Source organism: Glarea lozoyensis (genome assembly GCF_000409485.1).
Source record: "Glarea lozoyensis ATCC 20868 chromosome Unknown GLAREA3, whole genome shotgun sequence".
NCBI classification, from domain to species: Eukaryota; Fungi; Ascomycota; class Leotiomycetes; order Helotiales; family Helotiaceae; genus Glarea; species Glarea lozoyensis.
The window spans coordinates 2771245-2788451 of record NW_007360998.1 but is presented as its reverse complement, the minus strand read 5'-3'; the positions used below and the strand labels follow the sequence as shown (position 1 = coordinate 2788451).

Sequence of the window (17207 nt, the reverse complement as noted above, 5' to 3'; positions counted from 1 at the left end):
AGTAATCGGGCCGGCTTATGTCTGGTAGCGACTCCAGACCGAGCTATGTACGGAGCTTCGTTCCTAACCTGTCTCGAGCTCTTGATTTCTATAGACACTTCAATCCGATATACAGAATTCTAGGCTTCTTTCCTAGTCATCGGGTTCATCATGACGACGCATCAACCTCGTCCGCCATATTCCCAAGAGGAACTCAAGACTCTCTACCCCAGTGGTCTCGAGTTACAACTCGTCCAAGTTTTATTGCGTCACGGAGAACGAAGCCCAGTATCTGCTCGTTTTCAAAATGCTGGACTCGCTCCATTTGTACGTCTTACCTTTCTCCTCACCTTTCTCGTGTTTTCTTCAAAGATTCTGCTCTCGGATCAGTTATGACCTGTCGAATTATAACTTTCACTAAAGATATGCTGTACAACCCGAACTCAAGACTAACAGCTTTATGTGTAGTGGCCGTATTGTGGTGTCGCAAAGCAGATGCTGAGCGCAACTCAGGATTCTGCGGAATGGTCCCCCCTTACCTGGCGTCGACGAATCGAAACATTTGGATCCGATGATGGTCCTACGATTGCGACTGGGCCTCGGGGAGAAGCAGATGCTATTTGCAATCTAGGAGAGTTAACGGACAAGGGACGAGAAACTACATATGCACTTGGGAGAAGATTGAGGCATCTTTATGTGGATCAATTGGGGTTTATGCCGGAAAAAATACAAGATGCGGACATGATCTATCTTCGAGCGACACCTATGCCCCGAGCTCTTGAGTCATTGCAACAGACCTTTTGGGGACTATACCCGGCTCAACATCGATCAGCAAACCTTCCTCCTGTTACTATAATCACAAGAGCACCAGCAGACGAGACCCTCTTTCCCAATGACTCCAACTGCCGAAGGTTTGCTCAATTGAGCCGTGCCTTTGCCCAGCGGACGTCTGATCGTTGGAATCACACGAGTGAAATGGAATATCTGAACAAATTGATCAGCAAATGGATGCCGGAAACGAGCAAAAGAGTCGCTGTGGACTCTCATCCAAGACTATCGGGTATCATGGATACAATCAACTCTACTTTAGCACATGGCCCTGAAGTATGTTCTCCATTCGTATCCTTCGGCTAGGGTACACTCGTGGCAGGTGCTGCAAGCCAGTTACGCTATCCTAACCAAGACGTTGCTAACTATAATATTAAAGACCAGACTACCCAAGGAGTTCTACGACGAAAAGGGTAGAGCTATAATCGATAAAATTGGCGTTGAGGAATGGTTCAGTGGATATCAAGAGTAAGTATTGTTTGATTCTTCCAAGTCACGTTTTCGTCTCAAGATATTAATCTTGGTGGTAATTCGGTATCTTCATGTGTAGTAGAGGGAAACTCACATGAAGCAAGCCTTTAGTCAGTACATGCTAACCTTGATCATAGATCGGAAGAGTACCGAGCGTTAGGCATTGGTGGTTTGATGGGAGATGTTGTCTCTCGAATGGCAGGTAATATCGAAGGGGGAGGTAATGATGGCGCACTTGCTATTGGTGGGAAAGACGGTTCTCTCGGAACAGGTAGAGGCGGCGAGAAGTCTATTAAACTTGCGCTCTCTGGCTGTCATGACACGACATTGGCAGCCGTACTGGCGAGTCTAGGTGCTTTCGAAAACGAAAAGTGGCCGCCTTACACGTCACACATTGCCATCGAGATGTTTAAAAAACAAACCTCGCAAGCTCAAACAACAGACAAAGTTCTTGCTACAACTACTCAGAAAGGCTGGTGGGCCAGCATTTTTGGAGGGTCTGCCGCCGTTAAGGCCGACGCGGGAATTGCTCGACGGAAGATACACGAGCTCAATGAGACCGAACGCGCAAGACTTGAAGACTACTATGTTAGAGTCAGATACAACGACAAAGTCATGAAGCTTCCAGGATGTAAGCCAACTGGCAAGCATCTTGAAGGCGATGATTCTTTCTGTACATTGTAAGCTATATTCTCTGTCAAAATCTACCACGAGATTAATGTAGAAATAGGACTGAATTCAAGACCATCGTTGACAAGTTCACTCCCGAGCACTGGAAGCTAGGATGTGTCAGCAATCTTGATAAATCTCCCTTCCCTGAGAAGGATGAGCCTGCTGGTTACTAGGTGTGCTATGAAGCTCGAATATAGAGAGGTTGTCAGCGTTTGCATGGAGCGTTGGCGTTATAAGAATGTAGATATGGGTTGAACTTCTCACAATTTGCATGAAAGGTACAGCCAGAATCTGCATGGGGGAATTCTGAAGCATTAGGATTTGATCTTATTATATATTCCAGCATTGATTTACAGTTATTGCATGTTATATGGACGATCTCTCGGCATACGAGCTACACATTTCGATTACAAAGCTGCCTTTTTTTATCAATAACCTTAATTGGAGGCAACCTCGAAAGCTTTGTCTGAATCATTATCATCAAGTACAATTCCGCTAGACACTAAGTCTGCGACTAAATATCATCAACATTATTTCGGCGATAAGATAAGATAAGCACATTGCGGGACAATCAGCTACATCATCAATACCTTCATACAACATACAGAAATTACACAACCCTCAAACATCTGTTTGCCATCACCATATCCAAACCATACCATTAACACACTTTCTAATATAACCCTCACTCTCGCCAAGTCTCACAATCATACCGCCACCCTCCGAGTCCCTCCCTCGATGGATTCCTCCCCCAATGAAGCCTGCGCAACATGCGCCCGCTACCTCATCTCCATCCCCCCGACCTACGACGAGAAAACCGAGAAACCAATACACAACAACTCGAACCGGCGATTAGACTGTTGTGGTCGGGTGATTTGTGGTGATTGTATTGCTGTACGTTCTTTTCTTTGGTGGTGGCAAACACAATACCCTCAACCTATCCATAGTATAAGGAAATCCATGCTAATGTATGTATAATAAATAGGAAAACTCACGTTTCGCAGCATACTGCCCATTCTGTCAAATCTCCCTCCATCCCACGTCACTCCCGCAAGGTCTTCGCGATCCCCCAGCCTATACCCCCGAATCCGCCTCAAAACCAAACAAGCTGTCCACACCACTACACTCCGACGACGAACTCCCCTCCTATACCCCCAACGCCACTCCCGTACCGAGCGAAAAACAAGAACAGCCCACAGAAGACACCCTCCACTTCCTCAACCACGCCCACGAGACACTCCCGGGTCTCGCCCTTGCGTATTCCGTTCCCCTCTCCGTGCTGCGAAAGGCGAATAACCTGCATTCAGACCACCTACTACAGGCGCGTCGCTCAATAGTGATACCTGGGGAGTACTATAAAGGAGGGAGTTTGTCGCCCAGGCCCGTGGAAGGAGAGGAGGAGGAGCGGCGGAAGGGCGTGATTAGGCGGTGGATGGTTGGGTGTAAGGTATCTGAGTAAGTGAAATCCAAAGGACATTGGAAAGGGAAAGAGAAAAAGGAAATTGAAATGAAGGGGATGAGGCTAATAAAACGGATGTAGTTACGATGTCGCGTTGCTATATATGAAACAGTCGGATTACAATCTGGAAGAGGCGATGACGGCTTATAAAGAGGATGAGCAGTGGGAAAAGGAACATCCCATCGAAGCGAATGTGAGGGGTAAAGGGAAGATGAAACATGATCTGGGGAAAAGGAGATTCACAGGACAGAGATCATAAAAATGTTTGATGTAAGATTCCGATTTGATAGATCTTCTATTTTTTGGGACGTGACCTCGTAGATAGTGTAAGAGCACACCCTGTATAATACATATAAAACGGGCTTTCAGTACGCTGAGCGCGTTCGAATGTCCTGTGGAATTGTTAGCAAAAGAATTTGTCATATTAAGAGGACTTTAAACTTACCGAAATCTTCCTTTCAATTTCTCGCACCGATCGGTCGAGCTCTCCAGCAATCATTTGTTTCTTGTCCGTGGGCAAGAGGGTATATCTTTCACACAAATCCCCATCAATCATCCCTTTCACTGGGACATAATAACTCCGGTAAATCAAATGGTCTCTGCCCGCAAGAGGAGCATCCTCATTCCGCATATGCTGTTCCAGGGTTTGGAAAAAGTCCACGTCCTCACGCCCAACGAATGGGATTAGGATACCTAGTGTTCCCTGAAGGCCGGCCCACAGTAGACAATCTGGTCCACCAACCACCAAATTAGTCTTTTGAATACTCATCGGAATGTCTTGCGAATAAAAGTGCGCCATAAGTGTTAATCTGTGCGGCGCTCCTTGGAGGTATTGGCGTTCATGAAGTAAGTGTGCACCAGAACCTTCCTCGTCGGCTTCTTCACTCGCTTTTGCGGGACACCGGAGTAGCCAAAGATTCCCAAACTTGTCACCACCAGCAACTGTCTCGTAATCAACCATTGTAGAACACGAAGTCCAACGTGCGATTGTATCGTCGACGAAGGGTATAAGCCTGTTCTCCTGGAATTTATAGACAACCATCACAACACTTTCTTGGACATCGCTAACGATGATTCGGCTTCCTTGGGTTCGTAAACCCACAATAAGATTGGGCACCACCTCTGCTTGCGACTTCCGGAGTAATTGTTTCATTCCGAGGTCGTAAATCCGAAGATCCTTGCCGACACCAGCCAGAAGTCTTCCTTGAAAGCCAAGGAGTGCCATGGGTGGTTCTTCAACCTTTGTTTCATGGATATGCTCGAGTTCTTTACCATCTTCGTGAAATCTATAAACATGAATGAAGCCTGCAGTCGACGAACGCGGTGTCGCAATCATATCTTTACCTGTTCCAACAACAAGAAATACTTCGTCTTCTTGGCTGGCGAAGGATACAGTCGCGACACTCACAGCGGCCTCATTTCCCTCAAAATGTATTGTGTGTAGTACTTTCTTCTCCGTGACGGGGTCAACAACAGAAATGCAAGATGCCCAGTGACCCCTTCCCCGGGGATAGCCAAACTCTTCGGGTGGCAACACAGCAGCATCGCCGTTGACCACTGAGGGATCTTCGAGCAGTTTCTGCTTAGTGGCTGGTGATAGAACATTATTATCGGACTCAATGGTATAGAATAAAGGTTGTTCAGGATGCCGCACGAATCGTCGAGGTGTGTATGTTAAAGGTATCGACTCCTGGAGAAGATTGTCGGTGAGCTTCTCAATAGAGAAGATTCTGGAGCCAATTGATTAGCGATGATCTTGTTTGATGGGAGAGTTTAGCTAGAATTGGTTGGAGATGTCTCAGAAGGAACAATTGGAATAATAATAAATCCTCATAGCCACATTTGGGCATAAGCAAGTTTAACGAATAAGAAAATCATCATAGTATCTCGAAAGGAAGTTAGATTAAAGTTCGCGTACCTGAGATTTTGGCCTTGGATGCCAACCATGCCCTCTGTACATTGTTCACTACTAAAATTCCATCCCCACTCGAGAGCTGGGTAGTTGAGAGGTGTCAACATAAACGCCTTGGTGACAGGATCCGTATATCCAAGCCACGGCCTGGAACTTAGAGCAAGCACTGCTGTCTGGCCCTGTACAGAAACCTTGAAAAGCTTCGCTGGTTTGGGGCCAAGAAAACGAAGTCTAGTATCAGTAAGCTCTCCAGTAACCTCGTCCAAAACCGTTCGAAGATATACACCGGAGTAGAGACCAATATGAAGGTAGAGAGTGGAACCCCCAGAAGAAGAGTCTGCCATAGCCATAATTGACAGCGCAGAAGGTGCTGATGTTAATGCTTGTACCGATTTGTTTTCCAGCGTTGAATCGGGATCGAGACTAAGAATACGGACAGTAGAGTCGTCACATCCTACTGCAAGATATGGACTTCGGACCCTACCTTCAGGTACGTCACCGAGACTCAGACATGTGACCGTGCCACTCATCTCTTTCTTCTCGTCATACTCTGCCAATGATCCATCAGAGTCCATTTCGAAGTAGACGATTTCACCAGAGCTGAGGGCTACGGCCACCTGTCGTTCGTTGGTGGTTGCAGCTACGATAGACCTGTGCTGGGGTGCAGCCCACTCGTTGACGCGGCGATCTGCACGAATGTGTCGAATTCCCTTCGGATGGACCTGAATCAATCCGTCTTCGCCAAGTTGTTGGACGGCTAGGGTTGACGCAGTAGATAAAAAGCCAGTATCTGTAACTTCTTCTACAGTCTCGCCAATGCTCAGAACCAGAGTACCATTAGAGAACGACAGGATAATGTAGGCATCATAAGTGTCGCCTTGAGTTAGCTTGGTAGTCCATACTGCAGAAGGTACTCCAGGCAGTTCTGACTCTACGATTTCGCTAACCTCCAGACCATGCTTCAGAGATCGGAATGTGCTTCGGGCTCCGGTTCCGCATATCGAGTAGATTTGCGGGGCATCTGCATTGGTGAGATTTGCGACTTTGCAGTCCATGAGCGGATTCATCGAGTCTATACTCTCGACTAAACTCAAATTTTCAGCCTGTCGAGGGTGGAAATAAACAGGCGTGTATGGTTCGGTAGGGTCGGTTGGAAAATCGTCGCTTACGAACTCGGTCTCTTCATCGTCATCACCAAGCTTCTCAAATTGGTAGAATTGATGGTCGCCGAATTCGCTAGCTACGAAGAGAAATCCGCTCTTTAAAATGCATAAGCTGGATGCGACAGGAACGGTGTCAAAGTACTTGATCTTCAGCCTTTTGACTTCGCCTGTTGGCTGGCCCTGGTCATCTTCAACCATCTCTATTGTAATCTTAAACAAGTCTCCATCCTCGGTTTGCAGGAGGAAGAAGAAAGCACCAGCTGCACCTTTCAATTTGTGCATAACACCGGCGACAATTGATCGCTTTCTTTGGGGATCCTCTGTGGCACCTCTTCGCCTAGGAATGGCAACCCGGAAGGCTTCTTGATTTGAATGGCGATAGGTTATGTTGTCGTCTCCGCAGACCAGAACACCACTAGGGCCATCGGTTCCTCCTGGAACCTGGAAAAGCACTGATGCGGTTCGATCAACTGCATCCGCCCATTTGCGCACCACATGATTTAGACCCAAATCGAGCTCGTAATACACCAGAGTCTTCTCGATTTCCTCATACGCTTGTCCAGTAGGGTCTTGATCAGAATCCCCATAATCAACTTCCAGCATTGCGAAAACCGGATTGGCATAACCCACATCGAGGGCAACCAAGGCGAAAACCAACGTCTGGGCTTTGTGAGCTTCCAACGGTGATGAGATGGTAAGCTCAGCTTGTGAATTGCGATTCAGCACATACACAAGTTTATTTTTTTCCACCGAGGCGGTCAGGCAAGCGCGTCCTTTCGGATCAACAGCAAGATATTGACCTGGGATGACTCTTCGCACACCTGATTTTCCAAATGTCTCTAAATGTAATCGATTGAAGCGGTTTTGTGCAGGAACAAACTCCACTATCGTGATGCGGCCCGAGTCGGATGTTATGATGATATAATCTAAAATCTCTTTAGCTTAAATTCCCACACGCCAGCTAGCAGGCATTTCGTACAGTCGATCGCGACAGTTCATGGTGATGATCCGCTTGCTGCCCGCCATGCTTGTATCACTAAGTGGAGTTCAAAAGGACTTGATTGAGGAAAATACCTTTGCTGCTACCAGCCAGCCTGAAGGCGGCTATAGCTCTGATGATACCAAAGACATCATGGGAAAGAGCCGTGACAATTTTTCCCTGCGAAGGATCCGGACGATGTAATGTGAGGCGAGATCCGGAAGCAGTGACAATCTGTTGCTCTTTCGTCCCTGCGAATTGTCCCAGGATAGCTTGAGTGACGGCCGTTGGAGGTTGGACTGTCAAGCTATACATAAACATAGACGAGGTCGTAGCCATGATGGCGGACGCTCCTAGAGCTGAGATGGTCCCCTAAGAATCCAAAGCGTACCCGATTCGGACCTTTTGCGATACCGATCCCTTGATGTTGGTCGTAGCTGGCAGCGCAGCTGATTGTTACTGCTCACATGGAGGTTAAAGGTGAGGTTGAAATATGGGAAGCTCTTTAGCGCGCCTTGCTCCGAGCTTGAAAATTTTGAGGATTGCGCTTAGTGGCGTCTACCGCGTGTAACATGGCACCTGAGCCCGCCTCCTCAAGATCTCCCACTCAATTGATTGTGCTCCACTCATAATACTTTTATACACAATATAACAATGAGTAACATAGTACGGGCTAAAGCTAATCTTCGAAGGTATAAGCAGATGGGCTCATGTTATCGATAGTCACGTGTATAGATTTTGCATCTCGCCATCTACGGATTTTTTCCACCATCATGCTTTTAGTTCTACCGGAGCTGAGGGTCCAGAACATCAAGACGACCATGACTAGACTAGACAAGTTCACGGCAGCTAAATATCTCAAGAGGCTAAAATATGTCCAAAATAGGTCTCAAACAAGACGAATCTTTATATCTTTATCTGCAATTCAACACTCGCCTATGCACCTAGACTCACACAACATCCGAGCCTCATCTTCTGCATCTGAACTTGCACCATTGTCAGCTCTGCCGACAGCTGCATATGGCATTACGAAGTCTTCGGAGGGCAAACTATTCTAGATTACGTCTACGAATACTCCTAATTCTCCTAACATAGGTAGCTAAAAGAGGACAATCCAAGTCCCAGGTCATTGGAAAATTCAACTTCCCATCCTTATGCGCTTCACGTGGGCGCATTTCGTTCGACTCGCTTCTGGATGGAAACCCCTCCTTTTGAGGGTCTCAGGTAGGGCTATTGCTTTTTGTCTGTGTGTCCCTAGTTGAACATTACAGCACACGCCATCGTCCAATTTCTAGTTGGATTCGTGGATTATTCGTGGCCCCTTATCAATTGTTACTACTTACTCCGTGACAGCGGCGTCTCCCATGCTCCCAAGTTTTGCGGTGCGCTACAAAGTACAACGCGGGATGGACCACATGCCCTCCGATAGTACAGCAGTAGCGTCGATTGAACCCCTTTTCTGTAGGGAAAATCCCCTGAAATAAATCTGTGAATGAAATCCACAACACCATGATTTGAAAACGGCACCACTCGTACGACTGCCATTTTTAGACAATTCTCCATTAGATCAGACCATAGATAGATATCAACACGAGATGATGCCTAATCCTCCGTATTCTGCTGACCCAGTCCAGTCAGTGCAATCAATGCGTTTACGAAGAGCCAAGACTCCCTTGTCCAGCTCCAGCTCTAATCCACCCCCCTTTTCCGTCTCCGTCCATCGCCAATCACGCCGTCCAATGCCCGCCGCTCCTGCCGCAAGCTGACCCGGCACGCCCCTAAGCTCCATAAATTTTCTAATCTTAATTCTTTTCGCTTTCCACTCCACCCTCCTGAGTTCTTGACCGCCTCAGCTATTATTTACTGGCATACTCTACCCAAGTGGCATCAGCATCCTCAGCTCTCTCTTGGACCGCGAAACCAACTTCACCAAAATCCATTCTTCTTGCAAATCATAGCATATCATTCCCTTCACCGCAATTATGGCTGCCAACGGTACCAATGGAACCCACAGTAAGTGCCAGACTTTTCCCCACCTTTCCTACCCCTCGATCAGAGTTAACACGTTTGCGACAGAAGATGCGAGCGCAAACAAATTCTTCGAGGACTTTGGCATTTGGAAAGAGGCGCCAGTCTTGACTGGAAGCACCAAATATGAGCCTCTCCCAGATGTCAAGAACATCATGATCACTGGTGGTGCTGGATTCATGTAAGCCATATGTCAAATTTCTGCGAAGAACAAATCTGACCGCTATCCATCACAGTGCTTGCTGGCTGGTTCGACATCTTACCTTAACATACCCAGACGCCTACAACATTGTCTCTTTCGATAAGCTCGACTACTGCGCTTCTTTGAACAACACACGAGCACTCAACGACAAGCGAAACTTCACCTTCTACCATGGAGATATCACAAACCCATCCGAGGTTATGGACTGCTTGGAGAGACACAACATTGATACCATTTTCCATTTCGCTGCTCAATCTCACGTAGATTTGAGTTTCGGAAACTCCTATCAATTCACCCACACAAACGTGTACGGCACACACGTTATCTTGGAGAGTGCCAAGAAGGTTGGAATCAAGAAGTTCATCCACATCTCCACCGATGAGGTTTACGGTGAGGTCAGAGACGATGCCGATGATCTGCTCGAGACCAGCATTCTGGCGCCAACCAACCCATATGCTGCTTCCAAGGCGGCAGCTGAAATGTTGGTACACTCCTACCAAAAATCCTTCAAATTGCCAGTTATCATTGTCCGAAGCAACAATGTCTACGGTCCTCACCAATTCCCTGAGAGTAAGTTTGCAGTCACTTCAAATCTGGGTCAGAATCTAATTTGCTGCAGAAATCATTCCAAAATTCTCTCTTCTCCTCCACAGAGGGCAACCAGTCGTCCTGCACGGAGATGGTACCCCAACCAGAAGATATCTTTTCGCTGGAGATGCCGCTGATGCTTTCGACACCATTCTTCACAAGGGACAGATGGATCAGGTCTACAACGTCGGATCTTATGATGAGATCTCCAACTTGACCCTCTGCTCGAAACTTCTTACATACTTGAACATCCCCCACAGCACACAGGAGGAACTCCACAAGTGGGTCAAGCACACAATCGATCGTCCTTTCAACGATCACAGATACGCTGTCGATGGTACCAAGCTTAGACAACTTGGTTGGGAACAGAAGACCAGCTTTTCTGATGGAATGGCCATTACCGTCGATTGGTATAAGCGATTCGGTGAGAAGTGGTGGGGTGATATTACCAAGGTTCTCACACCTTTCCCAACTGTTGAAGGTAAGGATGTCGTTGCTGGCAACGAGCCAGTAGAGGAGATTGCCGAGGCTATGATTGTAGATTCAGATGACAAGACCACTCTTGCCAAGAAGAGGAAGATTGACGGTACAGAGCAGGCTGTCCAGGCTTAGAGAAAAGTTGTTTTGGAGCATTTTAAGGTTACTGGCGATGGCGCGACTTTTTACACCGAGTTTTTTTGATGGATGCTATTCCATGGTTATTCCAGCGATTGGGATATTTAATAGACTATAAAATGAAGCGATACATACTTTTTTTTGATAAGAATTTACATACCACATAATCTCCTGACCAATGCGCTTGTGGAACATGATAAATCTGAAGCTCATCGATAGAGACATTTAAAGAGTGTGATCCTACACTAAAACTACAATATAGTATCTGCGTATTTTCTTTATCAAAATACCAATTTTCTTTCCACCTGTGCTGCCGCCAAACATATCGGGGGGGCACGGGCCAGGTAGGAGACAGCAACAGCATAATAATTAGCCGAGCAACCTCACAGTCCATCTCATCTTATTTTCTCTCCCACTCTTTTCAGACTAAATAATACAATCGCTTGCGACGACAGAAATAGCAGACTTTTCAAGGGGATGACTTAAAGTACATCAGCCGTCAAGTCGTCAAGGCTTCCGTCATCTCGCCCATAGTCACCTGAACGACCGGCACAAGCAAATGCTTTCCGCCTCAGAACTCCCGTCATTATGGAATCGTTAAAAGACCAGCAGAGCGCTCTCCACATTCTCCCTTTGGAACTCCAGCTGTGCATTCTGAATCTGCTACCAGATGTCGAAACATTGGCTTGTGCTGCTCTAACTTGCCGCCACCTCTATACCCTCCTCAAGCCAAACGAGGAGCAGATCGTCAAAAGGCTACTCATTAACTGTATTGGCTGGAATGTTCTCCCTGAAGCTTTGAAGGTCTATCGTTGCACCCCACCATACTTGAGTACTAACGTCGAGAGACGCCTTGAGTTATTAGACGGTGAACAAGCAGATGAGCAGCACTCCTACGTGACGGATTTCCTCCAGCAGCTCGATCGACCCGAGGTACCGGTTTGGTGTATGCGTGATGCTTTTGTTCTCAGCAAATTTCATATGAACGTGGTGTCCAGTCTCACGGACAAATTCATTCATGCTTGCTCGAGAACCACACACGTTCCTCTTGGAGCCAGCTTGAAAATACGACCTGCCTCTCGGACAGAGAGAGAGAGGATCTCGCGTAGCTTCTATCGCTTTGAAATCTTTCAGAGACTGTTTAGCTGCGGTCGCAGAGGTCATCATCGTCATTTGCGAAATTCTTTTCTCTCCAAATTTGCTCAATGGGAAAATGTGCAATTAGGTCGTATTCATGACTTCTTGGCACGTGAAACGATGATAGGTGAGTAGACTGTATACTGAGAAATCATTTTGCCACTCGTTAGCTTATTAGTATTCGACGATGTTGCAGAACACGACGCTGTCTGGGGCAAGCATTGGATCAATTTTGACACAGATATATATATTCCGCAACAGTTCAGCATCTTCTCACACTAGGGTTGGAAAAAGTTCATCTACTCACTGCGTGTGAAATATACGTGGAGCGAGAAAAAGCGCTTAAGGTCGACGAAATGCCACCAGCAGAACATTGGAATTTCTTGGTTAGAGCGTTGCAACTGATCGAGACTGCTAGCAACAGCGATACATTCCGCGAGACTCCCGCCTTCTTTAGAGACAGCTCTGCAGGCTCAGAAAAGATGTGGCAGCTATCGACACAGGGTTCACCGGTTGCTATATACGACAGTATGGCGTGGCCTTATCGAAAATGGGGATACGTTTTGTGGGATCTTGACCGTCTTCGAGGCGATGTAGATGGGCCATGGAGGCCTGCTACAGAGCTGGAGCAAAGACTCACCTCACATAATATGTTATCTAAGCGCGCTTCATGGTCTGCAAGAGCTAGTATCTATCGCCAGGGAGGGCGCGGGTGGTTTCATCCTTCCGATACGACACGAATTATATGGCCGCCAGGCAGAGGAAATCGCGAGGTGTGTTGGTGAGCAGCAGCGGCGACGTTGGTTCGTGGAGGGGCAAGAACTTGTGCAGAGGTCTCGTTACCTTTTAGTAACTTTGTTCTTAGTGATCCTTACAGCTATCCCAGGTGCGGTCTCATCGGGCGCGGTTGTTAGTATCTTTCGTCTATGATTACTGAGATCTGCCTTGCCTCAGCAACCGCTCGCATTTCTAGGACTTTGTGAAATCTTGGCTTTTGATTACAGGAGGATTATGAAGATGGGATGCGTTATATCAATGAAGTGAGCTCGGGTTGTATACATGGAACACTTCCTATGTTTAGCGACAGGAACTTTTTGCTTTTTGAGATTTAATGCCGAGGATCATAAGAGGGCACTACTTTGCAGCGAGATGGAGATTTATAATCATAGTGCTGTTCAACTAGTTGGGTGGAGTAAAAGGTAGGATGAAATCGGGTGCAAGATGATGTATTGGACGATTCACGAATATACGAGGAGTTGGGCTTTGTGTTTGGTGCAGACTACTTCAGGCCGACCAATCCGTAATATAGCGAATTGATTTATAATTTCCTGTTCGTCCTTCCTATCAAGAATTAGGAGACATAGAGGGGAGTAAAACGGGAGGCGGTAGTAAGAGCATAAGCGAGAAATACTTCGCGCTGATTGGATAAAAAACCTCTCACACTCATCTAGCATCTCGTCTTCATCTCAATAGTGACGCGCTTCTCCTTCTCTCTCCCAACCCCAACCAGATCCCCCAAAACAAAAAACCTACCACCAAAATTTCCTATCTCATGTCGATTCTTCTCACAGCCTTATAACTAAAACGCAGATCAATTCTGACGCCGTATTGCACCCCAATTTCGCGCTTCAAAGTCAAGGGCGTTTTGTGGTTCGGAGAATGGCGGACTCCCTCATAAATCATCAAAATGCGCGGGATTATTGGCAGAACATCGATGCGGATGTTAGTGGCATGCTAGGGGGCGGCTTTCCGTATGTGAGTAAGGTGGATTTGTTGGGGAGTAGGGCATTTTTGAGGAAGATTGGTGTGGTGGGGGGCAGTGTTAAGGAGGTCGGGAGGGCCGTTGATTGTGGTGCTGGGTGAGTGGGAGGTTTTTCTCTTTTGAGTTTTGATTTCCAGGTCTCTGATTGGGGTTGAGATGGTTCGTACTCGGTGCGGGCTCAGAAGTCTCTTGAGTGAAATATCGATGGATGAGAGGTTCAGCGATTGCTTGGAATGTTTCAATCGTCTGAGCCGTCCAGAAGACTCATCTCTTGATTTTTTTCTCCCATCACATTCTAACTTCTTATACGTTTAATGAAAAAGCAAAGGAAAAGGCTAAAATATCACAGCATCGGCCGCATAACCAGCGGTCTTCTGCTCTCCATCGCCAAAACAGTCGACATAGTCGAACCCATCTCCAAATTCACTGACGCCCTCTCCGGCACCCCGGGCATCGGTCAAATCTTCAACACAGGTCTTGAATCTTGGACGCCATCACCAGAACCCGGCTACGATATCGTCTGGAACCAATGGTGTCTAGGTCATCTAACTGATGACCAGCTCGTTAATTATCTGAACAAGTGCAGAAGTGCACTTACTGAGCGAGGTCTTGTGATTGTGAAGGAGAATTTGAGTTCGTCAGGGCATGATCTTTTTGATGAGGTTGATAGTAGTGTTACTAGGTAAGTGAGATCTGGGGACAGGGGTAGGGGAGGCTAATTACTGGGTAGGACGGATGAGAACTTGAGAGTTATTTTTGAGAGGGCGGGTCTGAAGGTTGTGCAGAGTCAACTTCAGAATGGGTTGCCAAAGAAGTTGTTTGCTGTGAGGATGTATGCTCTGAAGCCGAAGACTCCATGAACCGCAGAAGTTGCTGGAAACATAGGACCACAGCAGGTACATTCAAGACGAAGTGTCATCACAATATCGAAGCTAAATACGCCGTCTTCTACTACCTTGGTTCACATCTCGGTCAGGCCTCATTGAGCAGCAAAACATCCCTCGTCTCTGCTGAGACCAAGCTCCAGGGCTAAATCTCTACGAATCATCTATGTGGAAAAGAGGACATAAGGCAATCCAAAGACTTGTTGCTCTTCTTCAAAGGACGGCAATAACCTCGATTAGGTACAAAAATCTAGTACATATTTGTCATGGATCGACGAGGCTAGAGAGCTTGGAATGGATGTGAAACATTTCCGCCATACAACTGAAGGAACTGACGTTGAAAAGGGAATTGCTACGACTCGAATTGATAAAACGTGGAATAAGTTCGCATCTCACTCAATTGATCTGTTGAGCGGCATTTTCACGATGGCAAAACGCATCGATGCTCGAATTACACCAGAATGTTCTTACACAAGACGTCGGTTGTGTTCCCCTTATTCAGTCCTTTTCTATCAACCATTGTACCGGTAAGTGAGGTAAACATATTTGGTCGATGGGGACAACACTCGTCACATGATACTCCCACTCTTCGATTCATATCGGCCTACGGGCAACACAAGGCGGGGGAGACTAGTTTGCTCCATCGGAACAACGAAATGCTTATCGAGAATGATAATGCAAGTAAGTTCTATATCTCTTCTTTTCATTGGATTCGGCAGATGGCAAACAGCTTATCGTGCTGTGAAGTCAATGAGGAGACCCGCGGCCTTGGACAGTTACCAGGATACAGCTTGACCACGCATAGCTGTTCCTGGATTCTGATAAACGCTTGCTTTATGTGATGAAGATGACATAGCTTCTACGACAATCTGCTATTTATATTGTTTCCTGTGTCTTTCTTTCTTCTTCCTTTCTCTCTTATCGCTAGCAAGCTCGAATTTTCCAGTTACACAAAAGCAACCTCAAGCACTTCAAAATGTCTACACCTTATGATCTCCCAACGGATCTGTCAAAGGTCAAAAAGTTCGAATGGGATGATAAATATGACTTCCCTCGAGACCTTGTTGGTTATGGCGAGAACTCCTTTAACCCTCAGTGGCCTAACGGAGCTAAAATTGCTGTTTCATTTGTTATCAATTATGAAGAAGTAAGTATTCTTACCTTCTTACAGGCAATGTATCTGACAACTCATCAGGGAGCCGAACACACAGTTCTAAACGGGGACTTACACTCCGAAACCCATCTATGGGAAGCACCAGGTGGAAGTCCCAAAATCCAAGAACGTGCCGTAAACATCGAATCAGAATATGACTACGGCTCCCGCACAGGCGTCTGGCGTCTCCTCCGTCTCTTCAACAAACACAACTACAAATACACCCTCTACGCCGTCGGTAAAGCTCTCGAAGACAATCCTGCAGTCGGAATCTCCTCTGTGAAAAACGGACACGATGTCGCAAGTCACGCTTACCGGTGGATTGATTACGCGAATATGAGTCCTGAGAAGGAAAAAGCTTATATCAAGAAAGAAATCGAGACTATTCAGAAGATCTGCGGAAGTCCGCCAAAGGGATGGTATTACGGGCGGTTGTCGAGTCGGAGTCAAGCTCTGGTTTGGGAGGTGTATAAGGAGATGGGTATTGAATTACTTTGGGACAGTGATAGTTACGCTGATGACTTACCTTACTGGGTTGACGTCCCCGCCGAAAAAGACGAACCCAATCCCAAGGGCATGCTAATGGTTCCCTACTCCTACGGTAGTCCCCCTCCCCTTTCTCTCTAAAACCTCATTCTAACCCACACAGACTGCAACGACTACAAATTCAACGTCCCCACCGGCTTCGGCTCACCCACACATTTCTACGACCACGTCAAAAACGCCTTCGACACGCTCTATGAAGAAGGCGAGGAAGGGTCTCCCAAGATGATGACTATCGCGCTGCACTGTCGTTGTATCGGGAAACCGGGACGGTTCATGGCATTAAAGAGGATTGTCGAGTATATTGCGAGTAAACAGGATGTGTGGGTAGCGACACGCACGCAGATTGCGGAGCATTTTAGAGAGAAATTTCCGTATGAGAAGGGATGTTTGGCGCCGGGTGTTAAGAGGGCGGAGGCGCCTAAGATGCAGATGGCGTGGCCGGCGCATTTGGATGTTCCTGAGAGTTAGATAGGGGGGTGGTAATGAAGATTTTTGTATTTTGTTAACGAATTATGCTTGCCTGGACTTGTATTTTGAACTTGTGCTTACCATCAAATCTTCTACCTGATGAGCATTTTGTTGTGATTTGATCTTGTGGCAGCTACTAGTTGAAAGTCGAAGCACTTCACGGCCAACACTATCCCATACTCGAAAATCAAATTGAGATGACTTTTCACGAATTTCACTCTAGTCTGAAGTGATTGATGTTTTCAACCAACTATTCCCTCATCACTCTCTCCAGTTGAATCTACAACTCACTCCTCCCCACCTTCGGCAAACACCACCCCTTCCCCTTATGCTCCTCCACCCCCCTTTGACACCCCACCGG

General features: G+C 46.8%; 7 protein-coding genes across 7 annotated transcripts; 6 read left to right on the top strand and 1 right to left on the bottom strand.

The window, feature by feature from the left end:
- Positions 1 to 150: 150 nt before the first annotated feature.
- On the top strand, positions 151 to 2123 carry GLAREA_00905 (Phosphoglycerate mutase-like protein; the record flags this gene model as incomplete). Its single annotated transcript, XM_008085663.1, has 5 exons — positions 151 to 306; positions 448 to 1083; positions 1187 to 1275; positions 1416 to 1958; positions 2009 to 2123. 5 exons carry the CDS (start codon positions 151 to 153, stop codon positions 2121 to 2123), a joined length of 1539 nt encoding a protein of 512 aa, XP_008083854.1.
- A 565-nt stretch (positions 2124 to 2688) lies between these two features.
- On the top strand, positions 2689 to 3409 carry GLAREA_00904 (uncharacterized protein; the record flags this gene model as incomplete). The annotated part of the gene is made up of 2 exons (XM_008085662.1): positions 2689 to 2844; positions 2936 to 3409. The coding sequence occupies 2 exons, from the start codon at positions 2689 to 2691 to the stop codon at positions 3407 to 3409; spliced, it is 630 nt and encodes a 209-aa protein (XP_008083853.1).
- A 365-nt stretch (positions 3410 to 3774) lies between these two features.
- On the bottom strand, positions 3775 to 7802 carry GLAREA_00903 (WD40 repeat-like protein; the record flags this gene model as incomplete). Its single annotated transcript, XM_008085661.1, has 4 exons — positions 3775 to 3801; positions 3855 to 5139; positions 5328 to 7410; positions 7559 to 7802. 4 exons carry the CDS (start codon positions 7800 to 7802, stop codon positions 3775 to 3777), a joined length of 3639 nt encoding a protein of 1212 aa, XP_008083852.1.
- Positions 7803 to 9445: 1643 nt separating this feature from the next.
- Positions 9446 to 10893, top strand: GLAREA_00902 (NAD(P)-binding Rossmann-fold containing protein; the record flags this gene model as incomplete). The annotated part of the gene is made up of 4 exons (XM_008085660.1): positions 9446 to 9476; positions 9540 to 9672; positions 9728 to 10263; positions 10313 to 10893. 4 exons carry the CDS (start codon positions 9446 to 9448, stop codon positions 10891 to 10893), a joined length of 1281 nt encoding a protein of 426 aa, XP_008083851.1.
- A 1496-nt stretch (positions 10894 to 12389) lies between these two features.
- GLAREA_00901 (uncharacterized protein) lies at positions 12390 to 12818 on the top strand (the record flags this gene model as incomplete). The annotated part of the gene is made up of 1 exon (XM_008085659.1): positions 12390 to 12818. The coding sequence occupies one exon, from the start codon at positions 12390 to 12392 to the stop codon at positions 12816 to 12818; it is 429 nt and encodes a 142-aa protein (XP_008083850.1).
- Positions 12819 to 13692: 874 nt separating this feature from the next.
- GLAREA_00900 (S-adenosyl-L-methionine-dependent methyltransferase) lies at positions 13693 to 14655 on the top strand (the record flags this gene model as incomplete). The annotated part of the gene is made up of 3 exons (XM_008085658.1): positions 13693 to 13892; positions 14145 to 14477; positions 14526 to 14655. The coding sequence occupies 3 exons, from the start codon at positions 13693 to 13695 to the stop codon at positions 14653 to 14655; spliced, it is 663 nt and encodes a 220-aa protein (XP_008083849.1).
- A 1000-nt stretch (positions 14656 to 15655) lies between these two features.
- Positions 15656 to 16846, top strand: GLAREA_00899 (Glycoside hydrolase/deacetylase; the record flags this gene model as incomplete). Its single annotated transcript, XM_008085657.1, has 3 exons — positions 15656 to 15826; positions 15875 to 16433; positions 16482 to 16846. 3 exons carry the CDS (start codon positions 15656 to 15658, stop codon positions 16844 to 16846), a joined length of 1095 nt encoding a protein of 364 aa, XP_008083848.1.
- Positions 16847 to 17207: the final 361 nt, after the last annotated feature.